The following is a 24101-nucleotide window of genomic DNA, read 5'->3' on the forward strand; positions in this document are numbered from 1 at the left end:
AGGAAAGAAAAGGAAAGAATTAAAGTTGAGAATCACTGCGATAAGTAACTGTGGCTTTATTTTTCTTTCACAAAATGCAAAATTTTGTACCAATAGACTTATTTTATGTTTGAAGGGACTCTGGCCAGCTTGTGCATGGTGGGCATGGCTCTGGCAGGCCTTGTCCTTCTCTTAAAAACCCTTAGATTATATACCAAAAGCTAGCCACTAAGGTCTATTCCCTTATTTAGCCACTTCCTTGTCCTAAAGCTGACTTCCAAGGTACAGCTATAAAAGTATTGAAGTCTAGCAATCAAAAGTCTCTTTTGGCTCACCTAATGAACACACCCAATTAAAATTAAACACCTTATCCTAACCTGGAGTTTCCTCCTTTACCTTTATAAGTCTCCATTTGCCTATGGGCCACATCTGTCTTTCTATTCAGAGGCAGTCCTTTGTCCTCCAGGACAAATACCCCTTTCTCCTTCTCTTCAATCTCTTGCCTGTCTCTTATTCCCTGCCCTCTGTTCCACCGAGGCAAATAAATATCCTTTGTGCTGAGAACGTGATCTTGGGGTTCCTAGGGAGAAACTATGTCTTACAATGTTGACATTCTGAATTACACATGGTGGATTTCTTTTTCTCAAAAATATTAGATTTTAACAGTAAATGTACTGTCAAATCACCTGGCTCTTACTTGGCAAGATCAGGCTTCAGCTTTTAATTTTGCCTTTTCTACTAGAGCACTGTTGTAGAGTCACAGTCCAGGAATAGTGTCATGTGAGAAGAATTCTGAGTGCTTGTGAGAACATTCCAAGAAAACAAGTCTTGTGTGCTCAGTTTCTTGAAAAACATGGAACTAATTATTGGAATGTGGTTTTGCGCTCCTCCTAGGTATAGCATAGGACTTGAGTTTACTTCAGATAGTTCTTTAGTTTGCTGCTGTAATTCAGTAAGATGTTTAAACTATCCTCTTTATGACTCTATGGAAATCTTATACAGCTTGAACTCATGAGAACTTTACTCATGTGGCGTTTCTTAACCCTCAGAGTACAAACTGTCTGAGGTGCTGAATAAAGTTGGCTATTTAGTGAGACTTTAGTCCACCTCATTAATCAGCTCCATTCTTACAGGTTCTTCATTACACTTCTTTCTCCTTTGTTCAGTTAAAACAAACAAACAAAAACTGATGTCTTCATTTTGACTTCCATCAGTATGTCCACTGAGAAAAGGTTAGGAAGAAATGTGATATAAATATAGGACTCGTTAAAATATACTGAGGGCAAACTAGATTTTATTCAGCATTATAATTTTGTTAAGTAGCAATAAAGTAAAGAAAGACAAAAGGACAAAATAAACTCAAGGGAGTGATCATACTGCTTGACTGTGCAGTTTAAGGAACAGAGGGGTTTTTTGAAGAAGATGAGGGTCTGGCAAAGTTGATACCAATGCATTAAAGATCTTAGAAGTATCTAAATTGATAAAGCTGGAGTAGAGAAGGCTGAAAAGATTCAAGGTAGGAGTCAGAATAAGGGGGACATCAAACTGTGTTAGTGAGAGGTATTGGTATTGTTAAGGTTGAAGGTACAAGAAATGACAGGCTCATAGACAAAGTGCTCAAGCCATGAGCAATCAGAAGAACCATTGATATATGTATTAAAATCACTACTGTGTCCTTACTGTACAGAAGGTTTTCAGATTCAGAAGTTCCCATGTATTAATAGTTGTTCTTAGGGCCTACGCTATTGGTGCCCTGCTCAGAAAGTCTTTTCCTGTGCCAATGAGTTCAAGCCTTTTCCCTACTTTCTATTCTATCAGATTCAGGGTATCTGTAGAGAGAATACCTTGTGTTTGTATGGATGTGGCACCTGTCAAGAAGAATCTGATGGCCTATGGCTTAGGTAGAACATCTGAGAGGCAGAAAGGATTCTGGGACAGTGCCAGGCACGGGAGATTTGCCTGGGAAGATGTAACGAGACAGATACATGGTACAGGTAAACAGCCATGTAGCAGAATGTATATTAGAATAAATGGCCTTATGGCCAAGGCATTTTGTAAATATATTCTGAATTTGAGTCTTGCTTCTGGGAGCATGGGGCTGGGAGGAAGAATTAGATAGAACTTCTACAGATATCTGTTCTGTTGAGGTCCTTGACCCATGAGAAATTTTGTGCAGGGTGATATATATGGATCTATTTGGATTCTTCTACATGGAGCCATCCAGTATGACTAACACCGTTAACCTGAAGATGCTGTTTTTTTGTCCAGTGTATATTTTTGGATTTTTTTAAAAAAAAAATCAGGTGTCTGTACATATGTGGAATTGAAGTCTTCATATATGATAAGAATTTAAATAGTCACCAAATATTAGGGGACACATCAACTAGACATGATCTACCACACCAAATAAAACTACCAGTGCCAAAAATGGGTAACATCTTGTTGTTTGCAAAAGGAGTCCCGTGGAAACCCCACTGTCAAACATTACAGGCTACTGCCAAGGTTATTGGTTGTTCTCTACAACCTGATGGTAAGGGTCTATTGCTGAAGGCAACATTTACTAATGACATAGATCATGGAGAAGGTGAGCTGTGCCTGTTACGAAACTTTATGGCTACTGATTAGCATTCACGGTGCTGGAATGCTGCATGCACTGGAAGAGAAATCATCAGTATCACCCAGCTACCTAAACAGCAATCTGCCAGCAAGAAAGACTGGTGCAATAGTGCCACAAGTGTTATGAGGACAACCAAACACGTTCTGAAAGGATTTCAGGCATACTCTAAGAGATGGAACATATACCTGACACTGCTAAAGTAGCCAAGAAACTAAGAATGGATGAACAATGGACCTTTCGGGAAAAACTATTATTTGGCTAAAGGAACACAGTAAAAAAATCTTAACGACATACTGCTACACTCATAGATCAGTGTCTTAAGTCATATTAGAGAACCCTCTTTTTTTTTTCTTTGTTTTGTTGGTTTTTTTTTATTATTATTTATATGAGTACACTGTTGTAGAGAACCCTCTTAGACCATCAGAGAAAATTCTTCTTGTAAAAGATGGGAATTAACACAGAGTCCCACAATTAGAAAACGTGAAGAGATTGAGAGATTCTGAAAAACTCAGTCCTAAATGGGATGTGTACTGGCTGGTTTTGTGTGTTAATTTGATACAAGCTGAAGTTATCAAAGAGGAAGAAGCCTCAGTTGAGGAAATGCCTCTGTGAGACCCAGCTTTAAGGAATTTTCTCAATTAGTGACTAATCGGGGAGACTCCAGGCAAGGTAGGTGACGCCATTCCTGGATTAGTAGGCCTGGGATCTATAAAAAAAGCAAACTGAACAAGCCATGTGAAACAAGCCAGTAAGCAGCACCCTTCTATGGCCTCTGCATTCATTAGCTTCTGCCTCCAGGTCCTTGCCCTGTTTGAGTTCCTGTCTTAACTTCCAGTGATGAACAGCAATGTGGAAGTTAAATTGAATAAATCCTCTCCTCCCCAGCTTGCTTTTTGGTTATGGTATTTCGTTGCTGCAATATAAACCCTAACAAAGACAGGATGTCTTCATCAAAGTCCTCCTCAAGGTTAAGGGATCCATGTCTACACATAGAGAAATTGTAAAAGGTAGAGGTGATAGTTGACTCCAAGGAAACATTGTCTTCTAGATACAACAGGACTGATGCACATACACACACACAGACTTTGGTAATACACAAGATCTGCAAAGGTTCAAGCTCAGTGGGGAACTAGCACTGAAAGGGGAAATTAGGCATAATGCTCTATCCCTAGTCACTGAGGTATTTGCAACGTATAACCTACTGACAAAGAGAAACACTAGGTTTCCCTAATGGAGTGTCACTTGGTATATTAACCACATTCCTATATGGCATATAACCATATGTCTAGGAGTAGCTGGTCAACACAAAAAGAACTTAATATTTCTGTGGACTTTCATGGTTGTTCTTGTTGTTTTTCAAGACAGGGTTCTCTGTGCAGCTCTGGCTGTCCTGGAACTAGCTCTGTACACTGGGCTAGCCTTGAACTTAAAAAGAGATTCGCCCACTTCTATGCTTACTGAGTGCTGGGATTAAAGATATGCACCATGCCTGGTGTGGCACTTTTTTATTTCTTTGGTCTTATTGGTCTTTTAAGTATTTGTTTTGATTTTTATTTTGTGAGTTTCTGTATTTTGAAACAGAGGGAAAAAAAAACCAAAGACCGGTGGGTAGAGGGGTGAGGATAATGGGAAGAAAAAAAATGTAAAAAATATATTGTATGAAAACAAATTTAATTAAAAAAAGAAAGTTGATCTCGGATTCAGACAAAAGCAGAATCTTACTGGACAGGGTGATGAGGAGTGACCATTAAGTGAGGAGAGTTGTATGTGTCAGCGCACAATGAAAGGATGTGAACCACAGAATATAGCCCCACTACAACTACAGCTCAAGTATTAAGGAATGGCATGAAACAGATCAGCATAGCAATTCTTGAAAGCTGCATTTTCTACATTTTCACACTACTCAACTACTAGGATACCTTTACTGACAAAGTTTGAGAGGTAACAGGTTGATGAAATAATCAATTATAGCTGAATTTCAATTAAGCTAAAATTTCTTCTTGCTCTCTCAAACCTATATAAATAGACATAAAAAAGAAGAAATTTTTAGAGTAGTTTTTTCCTTCTTAATAAAGAGGAAACATTTCTTTTCAAGACAAACTTCTGAGTATAGAATGTCACACTTCTAGAAGAGAATAATTACTTGGGGGAGGGGGAGCAAAAGTAACCTAGATATTTAAGATATGCTTCTGATCTGAACAACACAACATATGAAAGGCTTTTTTGAAAACACCTTACAGAATACAGGGCATACTTCCTGAGTGTGTTCAAGGATTCTAGCTCTCATGAACTGCTACACACCCAATTAAAGGGGGTGGGAAAAAAGAGACAGTCTTTCTCCCTTATATTTTTGATGAGTGTATCCCTGATTAAAATCTATGCTGAGATACTAAAGAGCTAGAGAAATGCAAGCTCACCTGGATACGGCACTCTTCCTTTTGTTACCAGCTCTGTCTGTAGAATTCCAAATGACCACACATCTGACTTTATCGTAAATCGACCATAAAGCGCAGCCTCAGGAGCTGTCCACTTGATTGGAAATTTTGCACCTACAAATAATATTGACAATTTAAGTGTTTTTAAAGAATTGTATAAATGTAAGGCACACAGGTCTAAGCTTTGTCACTATCTCTATTGTATGCGTTTATATCTTTAAACACAGAAAATATGGAAAATAGCAATTCAATTTTTCTATTAAATCTGTTTCTTTTATTTAATGATATAAAAACTGCTGGTAGAATCAGAATGTAATTCAATAAACACTAGTAGAGATTTTTCTTTTCTCCATCTTTATAAAATTGGGTATTTCTGATTTACATTTCAGATGTAACCGGCCTTCACCGGTTTCAAGGCCAACGTCCCCCTAACCCCTCCCCCTCCCCTTCTACATAGGTGTAACCCTTCTCATCATCGCCCCGTTATCGCCCTCCCCCCAAGAATCCTGTTCACTGGGGGTTCAGCCTTGGCAGGACCAAGGGCTAACCCTTTTACTGGTGCTCTTACTAGGCTATTCATTGCTACCTATGAGGTTGGAGCCCAGGGTCAGTCCATGTACAGTCTTTGGGTAAAGGCTTAGTCCCTGGAAGCTCTGGTTGGTTGGCATTGTTGTTCATATGGGGTCTCAAGCCCCTTCAAACTCTTTCAGTCCTTTCTCTGATTCCTTCAACGGGGGTCCCGTTCTCAGTTCAGTGGTTTGCTGCTGGCATTCGCCTATGTATTTGCTGTATTCTGGCTGTGTCTCTCAGGAGAGATCTACATCCTGTTCCTGTCAGTCTGCACTTCTTTGCTTCATCCATCTTGTCTAATTGGGTGGCTGTATTTGTATGGGCCCCACGTGGGGCAGGCTCTGAATGGATATTTCTACTGCCTTTGTTCTACACTTTGCCTCCCTATTCCCTGCCAAGGATATTCTTGTTCCCCTTTTAAAGAAGGAGTGAAGCATTCACATTTTGGTCATCCTTCTTGAGTTTCATGTGTTCTGTGCATCTAGGGTAAGTCAAGCATTTGGGCTAGTAGCCAATTATCCATGAGTGCATACCATGTGTGTTTTTCTGTGATTGCGATACTTCACTCTGGATGCTATTTTCCAGTTCCATCCATTTGCCTATGAATTTCATAAAGTCATTGTTTTTGATAGCTGAGTAATATTCCATTGTGTAGATGTACCACATTTTCTGTATCCATTCCTCTGTTGAAGGGCATCTGGGTTCTTTCCAGCTTCTGGCTATTATAAATAAGGCTGCTATGAACTTAGGGGAGCATGTGTCTTTGTTATATGTTGGGGCATCTTTTGGGTATAAGCCCAAGAGAGGTATAGCTGGGTCTCCTCAGGTAGTTCAATGTCCAATTTTCTGAGGAACCTCCAGACTGATTTCCAGGATGGTTGTACCAGTCTGCAATCCCACCAACAATGGAGGAGTGTTCCTCTTTCTCCACATCCTTGTCAGCATTTGCTGTCACCTGAGTTTTTGATGTTAGCCATTCTCACTGGTGTGAGGTGAAATCTCAGGGTTGTTTTGATTTGCATTTCCCTGATGACTAAAGATGTTGAACATTTCTTTAAGTGTTTCTCAGCCATTCGGCATTCCTCAGCTGTGAATTCTTTTTTTAGCTCTGAACCCCATTTTTTTTAATAGGGTTATTTGTCTCCCTGCGGTCTAACTTCTTGAGTTCTTTGTATATTTTGGATATAAGCCCTCTATCTGTTGTAGGATTGGTAAAGATCTTTTCCCAATCTGTTGGTTGCTGTTTTGTCCTAACAACAGTGTCCTTTGCGTTACAGAAGCTTTGCAGTTTTATGAGATCCCATTTGTCCATTCTTCATCTTACAACATAGGCCATTGGTGTTTTGTTCAGGAAATTTTCTCCAGTGCCCATGTGTTCGAGATGCTTCCCCACTTTCTCTTCTATTAGTTTGAGTGTATCTGGTTTGATGTGGAGGTCCTTGATCCACTTGGACTTAACCTTTGTACAGGGTGATAAGCATGGATTGATCTGCATTCTTCTACATGCTGACCTCCAGTTGAACCAGAACCGTTTGCTGAAAATGCTATCTTCTTTCCATTGGATGGTTTTGGCTCCTTTGTCAAAAATCAAGTGCCCATAGGTGTGTGGGTTCATTTCTGGGTCTTTAATTCTATTCCACTGGTCTACCGGTCTGTCTGTGTACCAATACTGTGCAGTTTTTTTTAATCACTATTGCTCTGTAATACTGCTTGAGTTCAGGGATAGTGATTCCCCCTGAAGTCTTTTTATTGTGGGGATAGTTTTAGCTATCCTGGGTTTTTTTGTTATTCCAATGAATTTGCAAATTGTTCTAACTCTCTGAAGAAGATTGGTATTTTGATGGGGATTACATTGAATCTGCAGATGCTTTTGGTAAAATGGCCATTTTTACTATGTTAATCCTGCCAATCCATGAGCATGGGAGATCTTTCCATCTTCTGAGGTCTTCTTCAATTTCTTTCTTCAGGGGCTTGAAGTTCTTATCATACAGATCTTTTACTTGCTTGGTTAAAGTCACACCGAGGTATTTTATATTATTTGGGACTATTATGAAGGGTGTCGTTTCCCTAATTTCTTTCTTGGCTTGTTTCTCTTTTTGTAGAGGAAGGCTACTGATTTATTTGAGTTAATTTTATACCCAGCCATTTTGCTGAAGGTGTTTATCAGGTTTAGTAGTTCTCTGGTGGAACTTTTGGGATCGCTTAAATATACTATCATATCATCTGCAAATAGTGATATTTTGACTTCTTCTTTTCCAATCTGTATCCCCTTGATCTTTTGTTGTCTGATTGCTCTGGCTAGAACTTCAAGAACTATATTGAATAAGTAGGGAGAGAGTGGGCAGCCTTGTCTAGTCCCTGATTTTAGTGGGATTGCTTCAAGTTTCTCTCCATTTAGTTTAATGTTAGCTACCGGTTTGCTGTATATGGCTTTTACTATGTTTCGGTATGGGCCTTGAATTCCTATTCTTTCCAGGACTTTTATCATGAAGGGGTGTTGAATTTTGTCAAATGCTTTCTCAGCATCTAATAAAATGATCATGCAGTTTTGTTCTTTCATTTCACTTATATAATGGATCACGTTGATGGTTTTCCGTATATTAAACCATCCCTGCATGCCTGGGATGAATCCTACTTGATCATGCTGGATGACTGTTTTGATGTGCTCTTGGATTCGGTCTACCAGAATTTTATTGAGTATTTTTGCGTCGATATTCATAAGGGAAATTGGTCTGAAGTTCTCTTTCTTTGTTGGGTCTTTGTGTGGTTTAGGTATAAGAGTAATCGTGGCTTCATAGAAGGAATTCGGTAGCGCTCCATCTGTCTCAAATTTGTGGAATAGTTGGGATAGTATTGGTATGAGGTCTTCTAGGAAGGTCTGATAGAATTCTGCCCTGAACCTGTCTGGATCTGGTCTCTTTTTGGTTAGGAGACTTTTAATGACTGCTTCTATTTCCTTAGGAGTTATGGGGTTGTTTAAATGGTTTATCTGTTCCTGATTTAACTTCGGTACTGGTATCTGTCTAGGAAATTGTCCATTTCCTCTAGATTTTCAAGTTTTGTTGAATATAGGCTTTTGTAGTAGGATTTGATGACTTTTTGAATTTCCTCTGAATCTGTAGTTATGTCTCCGTTTTCATTTCTGACTTTGTTAATTTCGACACACTGTCTGTGTCCTCTGGTTAGGCTGGCTAAGGGTTTATGTATCTTGTTGATTTTCTCAAAGAACCAGCTTTTAGTTCTGTTGGTTCTTTGTATAGTCCTTTTTGTCTCTACTTGGTTGATTTCAGCTCTGAGTTTGATTATTTGATTATTGATTATTATCTGCCTTCTACTCCTCCTGGGTGTATTTGCTTCTTTTTGTTCTAGAGCTTTTAGGTGTGCTCTCAAGCTGCTATATATGTTTTCTCTTGTTTCTTTCTGCAGGCACTCAGAGCTATGAGTTTTCCTCCTAGCACAGCTTTCATTGTGTCCCATAAGTTTAAGTATGTTGTACCTTCATTTTCATTAAATTCTAAGAAGTCTTTAATTTCTTTATTTCTTCCTTGACCAGGTTATCATTGAGTTCAGCATTGTTCAACTTCTATGTATATGCGGGCGTTCTTTCCTTATTGTTATTGAAGACCAGTTTTAGCCTGTGGTGGTCCGATAGCACGCATGGGATTATTTCTATCTTTCTGTACCTGTTGAGGCCTGTTTTATGACCAATTATATGGTCAATTTTGGAGAAAGTACCGTGAGGAGTTGAGAAGAAGGTATATCCTTTTGTTTTAGGATAGAATGTTCTATAAATATCTGTTAAGTCCATTTGGTTTATAACTTCTGTTAGTCTGTCTATGTCTCTGCTTAATTTCTGTTTCCATGATCTGTCCATTGATGAGAGGGGGAGTATTGAAATTTCCTACTATTATTTTGTGAGGTGCAATGTGTGCTTTGAGCTTTAGTAAGGTTTCTTTTATGTATTTAGGTGCCCTTGTATTTGGAGAATAGATAGTTAGGATTGAGAGTTCATCTTGGTGGGTTTTTCCTTTGATGAATATGAAGTGTCCTTATCTTTTTTGATGACTTTTGGATGACAATTGATTTTATTCGATATTAGAATGGCTACTCCAGCTTGCTTCTTCCGACCATTTGCTTGGAAAGTTGTTTTCCAGCCTTTCACTCTGAGATAGTGTCTGTCTTTGTCTCTGAGGTGTGTTTCCTGTAGGCAGAGAAATGCTGGGTCCTCATTATGTGTCCAGTTTGTTATCTGTGTCTTTTTAATTGGGAAATTGAGTCAACTGATGTTGAGAGATATTATGGAATAGTGATTGTTGCTTTTTGTCATGTTCATATTTGGAGGTGAGATTTTGTGTGCTTTTCTTCTCTTTGTTTTGTTGCAAAACGATTAGTTTCTTGATTTTTCTAGGGTGTAGCTTGCTTCCTTGTGTTGGATTTACCATTTATTATCCTTAGTAGGGCTGGATTTGTAGAAAGATATTGTGTAAATTTGGTTTTGTCATGGAATACCTTGGTTTCTCCATCTATGTTAATTGAGAGTTTTGCTGGATACAGCAACCTGGGCTGGCATTTGTGTTGTCTTAGGGTCTGTATGACATCTGTCCAGGATCTTTTGGCTTTCATAGTCTTTGGTAAGAAGTCTGGAGTAATTCAGATAGGTCTGCCTTTATATGTTACTTGACCTTTTTCCCTTACTGCTTTTAATATTCTTTCTTTGTTTTGGGCATTTGGTATTTTGACTATTATGTGATGGGAGGAGTTTCTTTTCTGGTTCAATACATTTGGAGTTCTGTAGGCTTCTTGCATATTTATGGGCATCTCTTTTTTTAGGTTAGGGAAAGTTTTCTTCTATGATTTTGTTGAAGATATTTTCTGGTCCTTTGAGTTGGGAGTCTTCACTCTCTTCTATACCTATTATCCTTAGGTTTGATCTTCTCATTGTGTCCTGGATTTCCTGTATGTTTTGGGCCAGTAGCTTTTTCTGCTTTACATTATCTTTGACACTTGTGTCGATGATTTCTATGGAATATTCTGCTCCTGAGATTCTCTCTTCTATCTCTTGTATTCACTTTGTGATGCTTGTATCTATGGCTCCTTGTGTCTTCCTTTGGTTTTCTATATCCAGGGTTGTCTCCCTTTGTGCTTTCTTCATTGTTTCTATTTCCATTTTCAATTCCTTCACCTGTTTGATTGTGTTTTCCTGCAATTCTTTCAGTGATTTTTGTGTTTCCTCTCTAAGGGCTTGTACTTGTTTACTTGTGTTTCCTGCATTTCTCTAAGGGAGTTCTTTATGTCTTTCTTAAAGTCCTCCATCATCATGATCAAATGTGATTTTAAATCTAGATCTTGCTTTTCTGGTGTGTTTGGATATTCCGTGTTTGCTTTGGTGGGAGAATTGGGCTCCAATGATGCCGATGATGCCATGTAGATTTGGTTTCTGTTGCTTGGGTTCCTGCGCTTGCCTCTTGCCATCAGGTTGTCTTTCGTGCTACCTTGTTCTGCTATTTCTGGCAGTGGCTTGACCGTCCTATAGGTCTGTGTATCAGGAGTGCTGTAGACCTGTTTTCCTGTTTTCTTTCAGCCAGTTATGGGAAGAGAGTGTTCTGCTTTCAGGCATGTAGTCTTTCCTGTCTACTGGCTTTCAGCTGTTCCTGTGGGCGTGTGTCCTGAATTCACCAAGCGGGTCACTTGGAGCAGAAAAGTTGGTCTTAACTCTGGTCTCGGGCCTGAAGTCGCTCTTCAGGGCTGGCTTTTAACTGTCTGTGAGGGCAGCAACCAGAAAGGCCTGCCCCGACTTCTGGGTTCCTGTGCGCAGGGGGCCCTGATGGCACTAGGTGTTTTCCTCTAGAATCAGAAATGTGGGCAGAGAGAATTCTCCTCTGGTTTCCCAGGTGTGTCTGTTCCTGTGAAGGTCTAGTTCTCCCTTCCATGGGATTTGGGTGCAGGGAGCTGTTTGACCGGGTCCCTTCAGATCTGGGCACAGTCTGAAGGGTTCCTGCAGCTTCAGTGCCCCTATCTCCCTGTTCCCAGAGACTGTAAACAGTTTCCTCTTGGGCCAGGGATGTGGGCAAAGGTGGGCAGAAGTGGCATTCTCTCCTGCCCTGCAGTCTCAGGACTGCCCACAAGTAGTAGAGGTTTTAATAAGACAAAAATGTAGATTATAAAATCTGCAACTTTTGAGGGCACAAGGGTATTGTAATCTTGCAATACACACACACACACACGCACACACATACACACACACACGCACACGCACACGCACACACCCCCTTAGGCTGACCTTAAATTTTCACAATCCTGTCTCAACCTCCTGAAAGCTGGGATTACAATCATTTGCTAAATCAAACTAAATCTGTAGCTGTTTTTACTTGTGTGTGTGTGTGTGTGTGTGTGTGTGTGTGTGCGCGCGCGTAATTCGAGGTGAATGGAGATTAAAACCTCATGCTTGTGTCTCCCCTTGTGCTTTTTGGGAAAGGATCAGGTGGTCTCTAACTTGCTATCTATTGGCGAATGACTGTGACTACTGATACTTCTGTCTATAACTCAAAAGTACTTGGTTTAGAGACATGAAATACTATATCATTATAAAAATCAACAACTTCAAGGTCATTTGTCATCCAGTGGCTATACCTAATTATGACTGAAGGCATAGTCTGTGTAATAGCTACTGGCTTTTGCTCATAATCTTTTCTGTATTTTGTGGTGTCTTTGCAAAAGTGTTTATTGTATGTCTGGGTGTGTGCATATGCCATGGAACTTGTATGAAGGTCAGAAGACAACTTTGTGAAGTTGGCTCTACCTTTCTACCTTTATATGGGTTCCAAGGATCAAACTCAGGTCATTAGGCTTGAGAAGCAAGAACATTTGCCAGCTGAACCATCTCACCAGCCCTTGTGTTATCATTTTTAAAACACCATGTTAATTTACACAAATATTTAATGTATGATTTTAATATATAAGCACTATGATTATTATGGGCACACAAACAACAAAACTTTCATAAAATGTATATTTATGCTAATAAAAGTATTGGTAATATATATGTTTAAAAGTGATCATATATATTTATAGCATATATTAATATATATAAGAGTTCTTAGATATTAGGAAAAAAATCATTCAATTTTCACTTGTCACAGTAACAAGAGGTTTCATTAGTGAGTGGCAGTTAAACTTAGCCTTAAACAAATGGTTAGGATTTTCTAAGTCAAGATTATAGGAACCTATGATTAGTTGGAGGTAAGTATACATAGGATAGGGGTAGAGACAGAAAGGAGTAGAAGACAGTGAGTTAAGAGCACTGGCTGCTTTTCTAGAGGACATGGTTTGATCCTCAGCACCTGGCAGCTAACTTCCATTTGTCATTCCAGCTCCAGGGAACCTGATACCCTCCCTCTTCTGGCTTCCACAGGTACTGCATGCATGCAGTGCACAGACATAACATGCAAGCGAAACACCCACACAAATAAAATAAAAATAAATCCTTTTTAAAAACAGGAGCTAAATGGGTGATGGTGGTAGACACCTTTAATCCAAAGTTTTATCAGAGTTGAAAGCTGTCTGGGTCCAGAGTGAGTTCCTGGATAGCCAAGGTTACAGAGAGAAAGCCTGTCTTAAAAAAGAAAAACAAAAGCCTGGAGCTAAATCATGGTTTTTCTACCTTGGCAATGCTGACTATTCTGGGTATGGTGATTATTTTCTGTGATTGATTACTGGCCTGTATGTTACAGCATGTTTAGCCTCTGTCTACCAGATGTTGACAATGTTTCTAGACATTGCTGAGGTCTCCTTGGGGTAGGACGAAATAATGCTTGATTGGGAATCACCTCCAATTTAAGACAACAGTTTAAATAACAGCTTGCCAAGTTTGTTTAAAAAGAGTAACAAAACATTTATATGAGACAGAGGAGAGAGCTCAATGGGTCGAGTGCTTGCTGTTCTTGAGGACTTGAGTATGGATTCCTAGAACCCATGTAAAGCTATAACTTGTCTTCTGATCTTTGCATGCTTACTGTATCATGTGTGTAGCTGTACTCATACACACAAACACATGCACACACAAAGAATAAATAAAATGTACTGCTAACATCCTAAAGAAAGTAACAAGGATATTTTATCTGCTATATTTATAATACAAAAGTATCTTGTATTTCTTTGCAGGAATTAACTATTAGAAAGCTGAAGTATTGTTTATTAGATATAATTTTTTGAATAATACCAATGTTTCTGAGTCCTCTGCAAAAAATCTAGAACTATTTCGTTAACTTTTTAAAAATTTTTTATTTTTAAGCTTCAAAAAATTTTTTTGTGTGTATGCATGTGTACATGTATTTGAGGGCAGGCTATTCATGCCATAGCATGGGTACGGCAGACAGGACAATTGGAGGGAGTTGTTTCTTTTTTTCTACCTTGTCAAGACAGGGTCTCTCATTTCTGATGCTAATCTACCTACTCCAGGTTAGCTGTCCTGCCAGCTTTTGAATGATTCTCTTGCCTTCACCTTCCATCTTCCCTATGGGAATGTTGGGATTACAGATGACAGGGTTTCTAGGATAAACAAAGACCATCAGGCTTTGCATTCAAAGTGCTTTACTGGGCCCTCTCCTTATCCCCTTTCCCCCAAATTCTATTGACTTCTAACATCTCATAGATAGAGTTGTTTTGCTGCATGGGAAATACCCACCCAGAGGCATTTAGTCTATAGACAATTTTGGGTCAGGTCCACATGAACATGCATGTTACATGGTGGGCAAAATGGCAGCCTCATAACTACATGTGTGCTGACAGCCAGGCAGGGACCTGGCTATCCACTAGAACTATTTGTATTCCATAAGGCTCTAGATATTCAAAACAGTATTAAGACAAGCACAGAGCATTATATCATAAGCATCTATGTATGTTACTTTACCTTGTCTTGCTGTGTATTCATTGTCTTCAATTAATCTTGCTAAGCCAAAATCTGCTATTTTGCATACAAGATTTTCTCCCACAAGAATATTAGCAGCTCGGAGATCTCGGTGAATATAGTTCATTCTTTCAATATATGCCATGCCATCAGCAATCTTAAGGGAGGAAAAAAAAAAGATGCAAAATATATGATGCAAAGGGAAGAGGAGACTTCTGGTTAAACAAAAGGGGCTGTTGAAAAACTGGGTAGCTCAAAGACAACGACAGTAACAGACATAGTCTAGATCACAACAACAAAAACAACATCAAAAAAACCCTGCAACTACAACAACAAAAAAAATTAAAAAGCTAAATTAATCTTTATACCCCAAGATGGCAAGAAAAAAAAATCAACACATATTTTGGAGAGCAAGATTTTAAGTCTAGAGTATACCCTGCCACTATGACCAGCACAATGTCCTATTTTTTTTGTCAATGGTTGGAAGAAGGTGCATCATAAGACAAAACAAAAACCCACACAACCCAAGGTGCTGAAGTACCAACAAATTATATAGCTTGTTGGTCAGATATGGCCACAGCCCATTTCATATGAGAAAGTTAAAAAAGAAAGGCTTTAACATTTTTTTTAAAGGGCTGTGAAAACTAATGAGGCCCAACAGAGTTTGTATGTGGCTTATAAAGCCCATGTCAGGGGTTGGGGATTTAGCTCAGCGGTAGAGCGCTTGCCTAGCAACCGCAAGGCCCTGGGTTCGGTCCCCAGCTCCGAAAAAAAGAAAAAAAAAAAATAAAGCCCATGTCATTTACCTAAGGTTTTGTTTTTTTTATTAGAAAAAAAGGTCTGCCATTCTTCCAAGAGAAAGTGCCTAATAGCCTTGAATGAAGGGCCTACCATATGCCTGTCTCCTCTGAAGTTACTCTACATTATCAGATGCTATAGATATGTGGATTCTTATTGATAGGAAAGAGCTGCAGAAGCAAGCTCATCCACTGTAGCCAATAAATAGTCCCTGCAATACTTGCCATCTATCTTAATAGAAACTTCGCAACCAAAATTCAGAAGTATAAAAAACTAATTCTTACCTGTATATTATCTGAATTCTTGTTTTAGACTAGAATAAATAAAAAAATTCAGCACACTTTCAGGTTTTAATATTTGGTATAACCTTCATCCACCTTAGTCTACCTTCCTTCCTTTTCTTTCTGAATAACCTTCATCCTTCTTAATTTTCTTGTCTTTCTCTCTCTTTCTTCTTTCTTCTTTTTGTTTGGTTTTTCAAGACAAGGTTTCTCTGTGTAGCGCTGGCTGTCCTAAAACTCATTCTGCAGACCATGCTGGCCTTGGCCTCAGAGACTGGCCTGCCTCTACCTTCTGAGTGCTCGGATTAAAAGTGTGTGCTACTTCCACCCAGCCCATCTTAGTTTTCTTACATTCATCTGTGGAAATGAAAATATACTTTGTATTTCCGGATGAACTGTGTCAAAGGCCATATGACACAGGGCAGTACCTAACTGGGAGAGCTCGTGCATTCTAATACTGGCTCTGCTACTAAGGAGCTCACACTGAACTATCTCCAATGTTCCTTCCTCGCCTAAAATGCTAGTATTTTATTACACAAAAATTTAACATTATGCTAAGATTCTTGGGCTGGAGAGATGGCTCAGTGGTTAAGAGCACTGACTGCTCTTCCAGAGGTCCTGAGTTCAAATCCCAGCAGCCACATGGTGGCTTACAACCATCTGTAATGAGATCTGATGCCCTTTTCTGGTGTGTCTGAAGACAGCTACAGTAATTATATACAATAAACAAACAAACAAACAAACCTTTTTTAGGGTTGGGGATTTAGCTCAGTGGTAGAGCGCTTGCCTAGCAAGCGCAAGGTCCTGGGTTCGGTCCCCAGCTCCGGAAAAAAAAAAAAAAAAAAAAGATTCTTCTGCATTTTAAATGTACACTTTCAATTCAAATTGATACATATATATCCAACTACCTGAGCAGCCATATCAACCAGCTGTGGAAGCTTCAAATACTTTCCATCTCCTTCTTTAAGGAAATCTAACAAGCTTCCTGTAAGAGATAGAAAGATATTCTAGAAAAATTCAAACATTACATTAAAATGGACATAAATGCTCTTCAAAACCTTAAACAATTTACACACACACAAATCTCTCTCTCTCTCTCTCTCTCTCTCACACACACACACACACACACACACACACACACACACACACACACACACACACTCATATATCACCATTTAAACTTTGAAAAATCCCAGAGGAGGCTCAAACTGAAAATTTGAAACCTCTTTTGATCACATATTTTAAAAGGAAAAAAGTACCAGTATCACATCCCTCTCCTGAGAGGAAACATCACCAGATTAGTTATTCCCACCCCACTTGCTTTGATCAAGCTTCTATGATAACAAGCAGTGTTAGAACTACAGATTTTAAAGTCGGTTTGATACTAGTATTCAGCTAACAGGGAACATCCTGAGATAGTTACAATTATGAACAGGCAGCTCATGCTGGTCTGATATGCAGCTCTTAGTGTTAGGAGATGTCACTATGGGGATAGCAAAGTATGACAAATTCAGCAAAGCTCTGGTTGTTTTCTCTTTACTGTGAATTAAGATCATACAACATCATATAAACCCAAATCAAGTCACATTTTTATTAAAAGAAAAACCAACAAAAACATAAACAATCATTTTCATAAGAAAGATTTCAGATTAAAAGACTCAAAAGAAAAATGACAATTGAATATTGGGTTTGACAATGGATTCCACACTAGATCAGGGCAGTATAATTGGTAGAACTGGTCAAAACAGGGAAACAAATTCTAAGGAATGAGAGTAACATGAATAGAACTTATGGGCAGGGCTGGCGCCAGCGAAGCTCAGCGGTACAGCATGCTCTTAGCATATACAAGGCCCCGGGTTTGATTGTCAGCACAACAGCAGAAGAAAACACAACACAGAAATCAAGAACAACAAGAAAACCTGTCTGTACACGAAGCAATAGAATGACAAAGCAAAGGAGGCAAAAAGCTTTGATGGGTTGTAAGGGTCTACTGTTAAGTAACTAAATAGTAAAATGAGGAATCACTGCATTTTAAAAACAAAGAGGACTTTTGTTATATTCTATATTTCCAACCTAGAAATAATGAAATTATAGAACAGAACTCTAGCATTTTCTCCCAATTTTAAAAAATCAATAATTAAGCTATATAGATGGTCCATTAGACTTACCTCCATTTGACTTCTTATACTAGTAATACGTTGGTTTAAAATTTCTTTCTTGTCCTTTTATCCCTTCCAGTTCTATTTTATTTAATATACTCATTCAAATGTCACAGGTGGCAGTTGTTTGCAGTCCAAACATATTCCAAAAGAGCCATATACTTTGGGACATTAGGTATATGTTGGCTATCAATTAATAGGCAATTGTTTTTAGTCCTTTTAGAGGGATCCTCCCCCACCCCCGTTGCAAATTTGTAGTGGGTAGATGCCCCCATCACCACCACTAGAGGGAACTATATCATCAGCTAAGGTGGACTACTAGAAACCTGACAAAGCAGTAACTTAACTAGTTTGATTCAAAAAAGTAAAACATGAAAATTTAAAAATAGATTCAATTCAAAAAGGGTAGATTCAGGTTAGTCAGCACCAATTTGTCACTTGCTGGTTCCTATTCTAAAGCATCAATGGCCTAGAAATAGGATCAACCTTGCCTGGCTTTGCCCCTGGCTCTAACTGGTTGTTATGTAAGAGCCCATGTGTGCCTGGGTTGGGGAGGATGAGAAGTTTTAAATGACATCAGGGAAAACTGTTTCTAGAAATCCTGTGTGTAAGAAAATGTATTTATATAAAATGAGGCAAAAATGATTCTCTCGAATGTGTTTGCCTTAGTGCTACAGATACAGGTTTATCACTTTAATTCAACTTCTCTATACTTTTCTACTGTCCTAGCAATCTATTTCCTTTAGTTAAATCTACTTTCGAAAGACTCAAGCTGCCTAATTTTCCTTTAAAGTCTCATAAGATCCTGTGGGATAACTAGGAATAAACACTATTCCATTAAAAAAGTATCACATTTCCTCCTTTCAAAAGTCTACAGAAAAATCATGTTAGAAAACTAGATACGGCTCCCAAACCCCTTGGGGGAGAGAGAGAGAGAGAGAGAGAGAGAGAGAGAGAGAGAGAGAGAGAGAGAGAGAGAGAGAGAGAGGTGAAGACACCTGAGACTGTAGAGCAGGAGAGACCACTAATACTGCCCACCCCTGCCCACATCCCTGGCCCAAGAGGAAACTGTAAATGGCCTCTGGGCACTCGAACAGCAGATCCCCCCCAGTCCAGACACCGCCAGGACCTGAAGGGAACAGGTCAACAGTTCTCTGCACCCAAATCCCATGGGAGGGAGAGCCAAACCTTCAGAGGGGCAGATATGCCTGGGAACCAGAAGAGACTATACTCTGCCCACATTTCTGACTCCAGAGGAAAACACCTAACACCATCTGGGACCCCAGTGCACCAGGGCTCCAGGAAAAGGCAGTGCAGATCCTCCTGGTTGCCGCCCTCACCGAGAGCTCAAAAGCAGCCCCCCACGAGCAAACTTGAGCTGCATGACCACAGGTAGAAACAACTTTTCTGCTCCAACTGACCTGCCTGGTGGACTCAGGACACAGGCCCACAGAAACAGCTGAAGACCAGTAGTAGACAGGAAAGACTACATGCCCGAAAGCAGAACACTCTGTTCCCATAACTGGCTGAAAGAAAACAGGAAAACAGGTCTACAGCACTCCTGATACACAGACCTATAGGACGTTCTAGCCACTGACAGATAGCAGAACAAGGTAACACCAGAGACAACCTGATGGCGAGAGGCAAACGCAGGAACCCAAGCAACAGAAACCAAGACTACATGGCATCATCGGAGCCCAATTCTCCCACCGAAGCAAACACTGAATATCCAAACACACCAGAAAAGCAAGATCTAGATTTAAAATCACATTTGGTCATGATGATGGAGGACTTCAAGAAAGACATGAAGAATCCCCTAGAGAAATGCAGGAAAACATAAATAAACAAGTAGAAGCCTATAGAGAGGAATCACAAAAATCCCTGAAAGAATTCCAGGAAAACACAATCAAACAGTTGAAGGAATTAAAAATGGAAATAGAAGCAATCAAGAAAGGACACAGGGAAAGAACCCTGGATATAGAAAACCAAAGGAAGACACAAGGAGCCGTAGATACAAGCATCACAAAGAGAATACAAGAGATAGAAGAGAGAATCTAGGAGCAGAAGATTCCATAGAAATTTGGTCAAAGAAAATGTAAAACGGAAAAAGCTACTGGTCCAAAACATACAGGAAATCCAGGACATAATGAGAAGATCAAACCTAAGGATAACCGGTATAGACGAGAGTAAAGACTCCCAGCTCAAGAACCAGTAAATATCTTCAACAAAATCATAGAAGAAAACTTTCCCTAACCTAAAAAAAGAGATGCCCATAAATATGCAAGAAGCCTACAGAACTCCAAATGTATTGAACCAGAAAAGAAACTCCTCCCATCACATAATAGTCAAAACACCAAATGCACAAAACAAAGAAAGAATATTAAAAGCAGTAAGACAAAAAGGTCAAATAACATATAAAGGCAGACCTATCAGAGTGAGACTATGAAAGCCAGAAGATCCTGGACAGATGTCATACAGACCCTAAGACAACACAAATGCCAGCCCAGGTTGCTGTATCCAGCAAAACTCTCAATTAACATAGATGGAGAAACCAAGGTATTCCATGACAAAACCAAATTTACATAATATCTTTCTAAAAATACAGCCCTACAAAAAATAATAAATGGTAAAGCCCATAATAAGGGGGCAAGCAACACCCTAGATAAAGCAAGAAACTAATCGTCTTGGCAACAAAACAAAGAGAAGAAAAGCACACAAACATAATCTCACATCCAAATATGAATATAACAGGAAGCAATAATCACTATTCCTTAATATCTCTCAACATCAATGGTCTCAACTCCCCAATAAAAAGACATAGATTAACAAACTGGATACGCAATGAGGACCCTGCATTCTGCTGCCTACAGGAAACACACCTCAGAGACAAAGACAGACACTACCTCAGAGTGAAAGGCTGGAAAACAACTTTCCAAGCAAATGGTCAGAAGAAGCAAGTTGGAAGAGCCATTCTAATATCAAATAAAATCGATTTTCAACTAAAAGTCATCAAAAAAGATAAGGAAGGACAGTTCATATTCATCAAAGGAAAAAATCCACCAAGATGAACTCTCAATGCTCCAAATACAAGGGCACCTACATACATAAAAGAAACCTTACTAAAGCTCAAAACACACATTGCACCTCACACAATAATAGTAGGAGATTTCAATACTCCCCCTCTCATCAATGGACAGATCATGGAAACAGAAATTAAACAGAGACATAGACAGACTAAGAGAAATCATGAACCAAATGGACTTAACAGATATTTATAGAACATTCTATCCTAAAACAAAAGGATATACATTCTTCTCAGCTCCTCACGGTACTTTCTCCAAAACTGACCATATAATTGGTCATAAAACAGGCCTCAACAGATACAGAAAGATAGAAATAATTCCATGTGTCCTATCAGACCACCGAGGACTAAAGCTGGTCTTCAATAACAATAAGGGAAGAACACCCACATATACATGGAAGTTGAACAATGCTCTACTTAACGATAACCTGGTCAAGGAAGAAATAAAGACTTCTTAGAATTTAATGAAAATGAAGGTACAACATACCCAAACTTATGGGACACAATGAAAGCTGTGCTAGGAGGAAAACTCATAGCTCTGAGTGCCTGCAAAGAAACAGGAGAGAGCATATTATCGGCAGCTTGACAGTTCACCTAAAAGCTCTAGAACAAAAAGAAGCAAATACACCCAGGAGGAGTAGAAGGCAGGAAAGAATCAAACTCAGAGCTGAAATCAACCAAGTAGAAACAAAAGGACCATAGGAAGAATCAACAGAACCAAAAGTTGGTTCTTTGAGAAAATCAACAAGATAGATGAACCGTTAGCCAGACTAATGAGAGGACACAGAGAGTGTGTCCAAATTAACAAAATCAGAAGTGAAAAGGGAGACATAACTACAGAATCAGAGGAAATTAAAAAAATCATCAGATCCAACTACAAAAGCCTATATTCAACAAAACTTGAAAATCTGCAGGAAATGGACAATTTCCTAGACAGATACCAGGTACCGAAGTTAAATCAGGAACAGATAAACCATTTAAACAACCCCATAACTCCTAACGAAATAGAAGCAGTCATTAAAGGTCTCCCAACCAAAAAGAGACCAGGTCCAGATGGGTTCAGTGCAGAATTCTATCAGATCTTCCTAGAAGACCTCATACCAATACTATCCCAACTATTCCACAAAATTGAGACAGATGGAGCACTACCGAATTCCTTCTATGAAGCCACAATTACTCTTATACCTAAACCACACAAAGACCCAACAAAGAAAGAGAACTTCAGACCAATTTCCCTTATGAATATCGACGCAAAAATACTCAATAAAATTCTGGTAAACCGAATCCAAGAGCACATCAAAACAGTCATCCAGCATGATCAAGTAGGATTCATCCCAGGCATGCAGGGATGGTTTAATATACGGAAAACCATCAACGTGATCCATTATATAAGTGAAATGAAAGAACAAAACTGCATGATCATTTTATTAGATGCTGAGAAAGCATTTGACAAAATTCAACACCCCTTCATGATAAAAGTCCTGGAAAGAATAGGAATTCAAGGCCCATACCGAAACATAGTAAAAGCCATATACAGCAAACCGGTAGCTAACATTAAACTAAATGGAGAGAAACTTGAAGCAATCCCACTAAAATCAGGGACTAGACAAGGCTGCCCACTCTCTCCCTACTTATTCAATATAGTTCTTGAAGTTCTAGCCAGAGCAATCAGACAACAAAAGGAGATCAAGGGGATACAGATTGGAAAAGAAGAAGTCAAAATATCACTATTTGCAGATGATATGATAGTATATTTAAGCGATCCCAAAAGTTCCATCAGAGAACTACTAAACCTGATAAACACCTTCAGCAAAGTGGCTGGGTATAAAATTAACTCAAATAAATCAGTAGCCTTCCTCTACACAAAAGAGAAACAAGCCAAGAAAGAAATTAGGGAAACGACACCCTTCATAGTAGTCCCAAATAATATAAAATACCTCGGTGTGACTTTAACCAAGCAAGTAAAAGATCTGTATGATAAGAACTTCAAGTCTCTGAAGAAAGAAATTGAAGAAGACCTCAGAAGATGGGAAGATGTCAATGCTCATGGACTGGCAGGATTAACATAGTAAAAATGGCCATTTTACCAAAAGCATCTGCAGATTCAATGCAATCCCCATCAAAATACCAATCCAATTCTTCAGAGAGTTAGACAGAACAATTTGCAAATTCATGTGGAATAACAAAAAACCCAGGATAGCTAAAACTATCCTCAACAGTAAAAGGACTTCTGGGCGAATCACTATCCCTGAACTCAAGCAGTATTACATAGCAATAGTGATAAAAACTACACAGTATTGGTACAGAGACAGAAAGGTAGACCAGTGGAATAGAATTGAAGACCCAGAAATGAACTCACACACCTATGGTCACTTGATTTTTGACAAAGGAGCCAAAACCATCCAATGGAAAGAAGATAGCATTTTCAGCAAATGGTGCTGGTTCAACTGGAGGTCAGCATGTAGAAGAATGCAGATCGATCCATGCTTATCACCCTGTACAAAGGTTAAGTCCAAGTGGATCAAGGACCTCCACATCAAACCAGACACACTCAAACTAATAGAAGAAAAAGTGGGGAAGCATCTGGAACACACGGGCACTGGAAAAAATTTCCTGAACAAAACACCAATGGCTTATGCTGTAAGATCATGAATGGACAAATGGGATCTCATAAAACTGCAAAGCTTCTGTAACGCAAAGGACACTGTTGTTAGGAGAAAACGGCAACCAACAGATTGGGAAAAGATCTTTACCAATCCTACAACAGATAGAGGGCTTATATCGAAAATATACAAAGAACTCAAGAAGTTAGACCGCAGGGAGACAAATAACCCAATTAAGAAATGGGGTTCAGAGCTAAACAAAGAATTCACATCTGAGGAATGCCGAATGGCTGAGAAACACCTAAAGAAACGTTCAACATCTTTAGTCATAAGGGAAATGCAAATCAAAACAACCCTGAGATTTCACCTCACACCAGTGAGAATGGCTAAGATCAAAAACTCAGGTGACAGCAAATGCTGGCAAGGATGTGGAGAAAGAGGAACACTCCTCCATTGTTGGTGGGATTGTAGACTGGTACAACCATTCTGGAAATCAGTCTAGAGGTTCCTCAGAAAATTGGACATTGAACTACCTGAGGACCCAGCTATACCTCTCTTGGGCATATACCCAAAAGATGCCCCAATATAGAACAAAGACACGTGCTCCACCATGTTCATAGCAGCATTATTTATACTAGCTAGAAGCTGGAAAGAACCCAGATGCCCTTCAAC

The 24101-nt window shown here is 39.1% G+C and overlaps 1 protein-coding gene across 4 annotated transcripts in view; it reads right to left on the reverse strand.

Moving 5' to 3' along the window:
* Yes1 (YES proto-oncogene 1, Src family tyrosine kinase) overlaps window positions 1–24101 on the reverse strand; it is a 73199-nt gene that overhangs the window by 7989 nt on the left and 41109 nt on the right. For all 4 annotated transcript variants that reach the window (XM_032901773.1, XM_032901770.1, XM_032901772.1 and 1 more), the window contains exons 9-11: window positions 16494–16570; window positions 14510–14663; window positions 5014–5145 (exon numbers count right to left, since the gene is read on the reverse strand). In XM_032901773.1, the coding sequence (XP_032757664.1) occupies window positions 5014–5145; window positions 14510–14663; window positions 16494–16570 (363 nt within the window). The remainder of the gene's footprint in view (window positions 1–5013; window positions 5146–14509; window positions 14664–16493; window positions 16571–24101) is intronic.

The sequence above is a fragment of the Rattus rattus genome, chromosome 4 (genome assembly GCF_011064425.1).
Source record: "Rattus rattus isolate New Zealand chromosome 4, Rrattus_CSIRO_v1, whole genome shotgun sequence".
Lineage (NCBI taxonomy): Eukaryota > Metazoa > Chordata > Mammalia > Rodentia > Muridae > Rattus > Rattus rattus.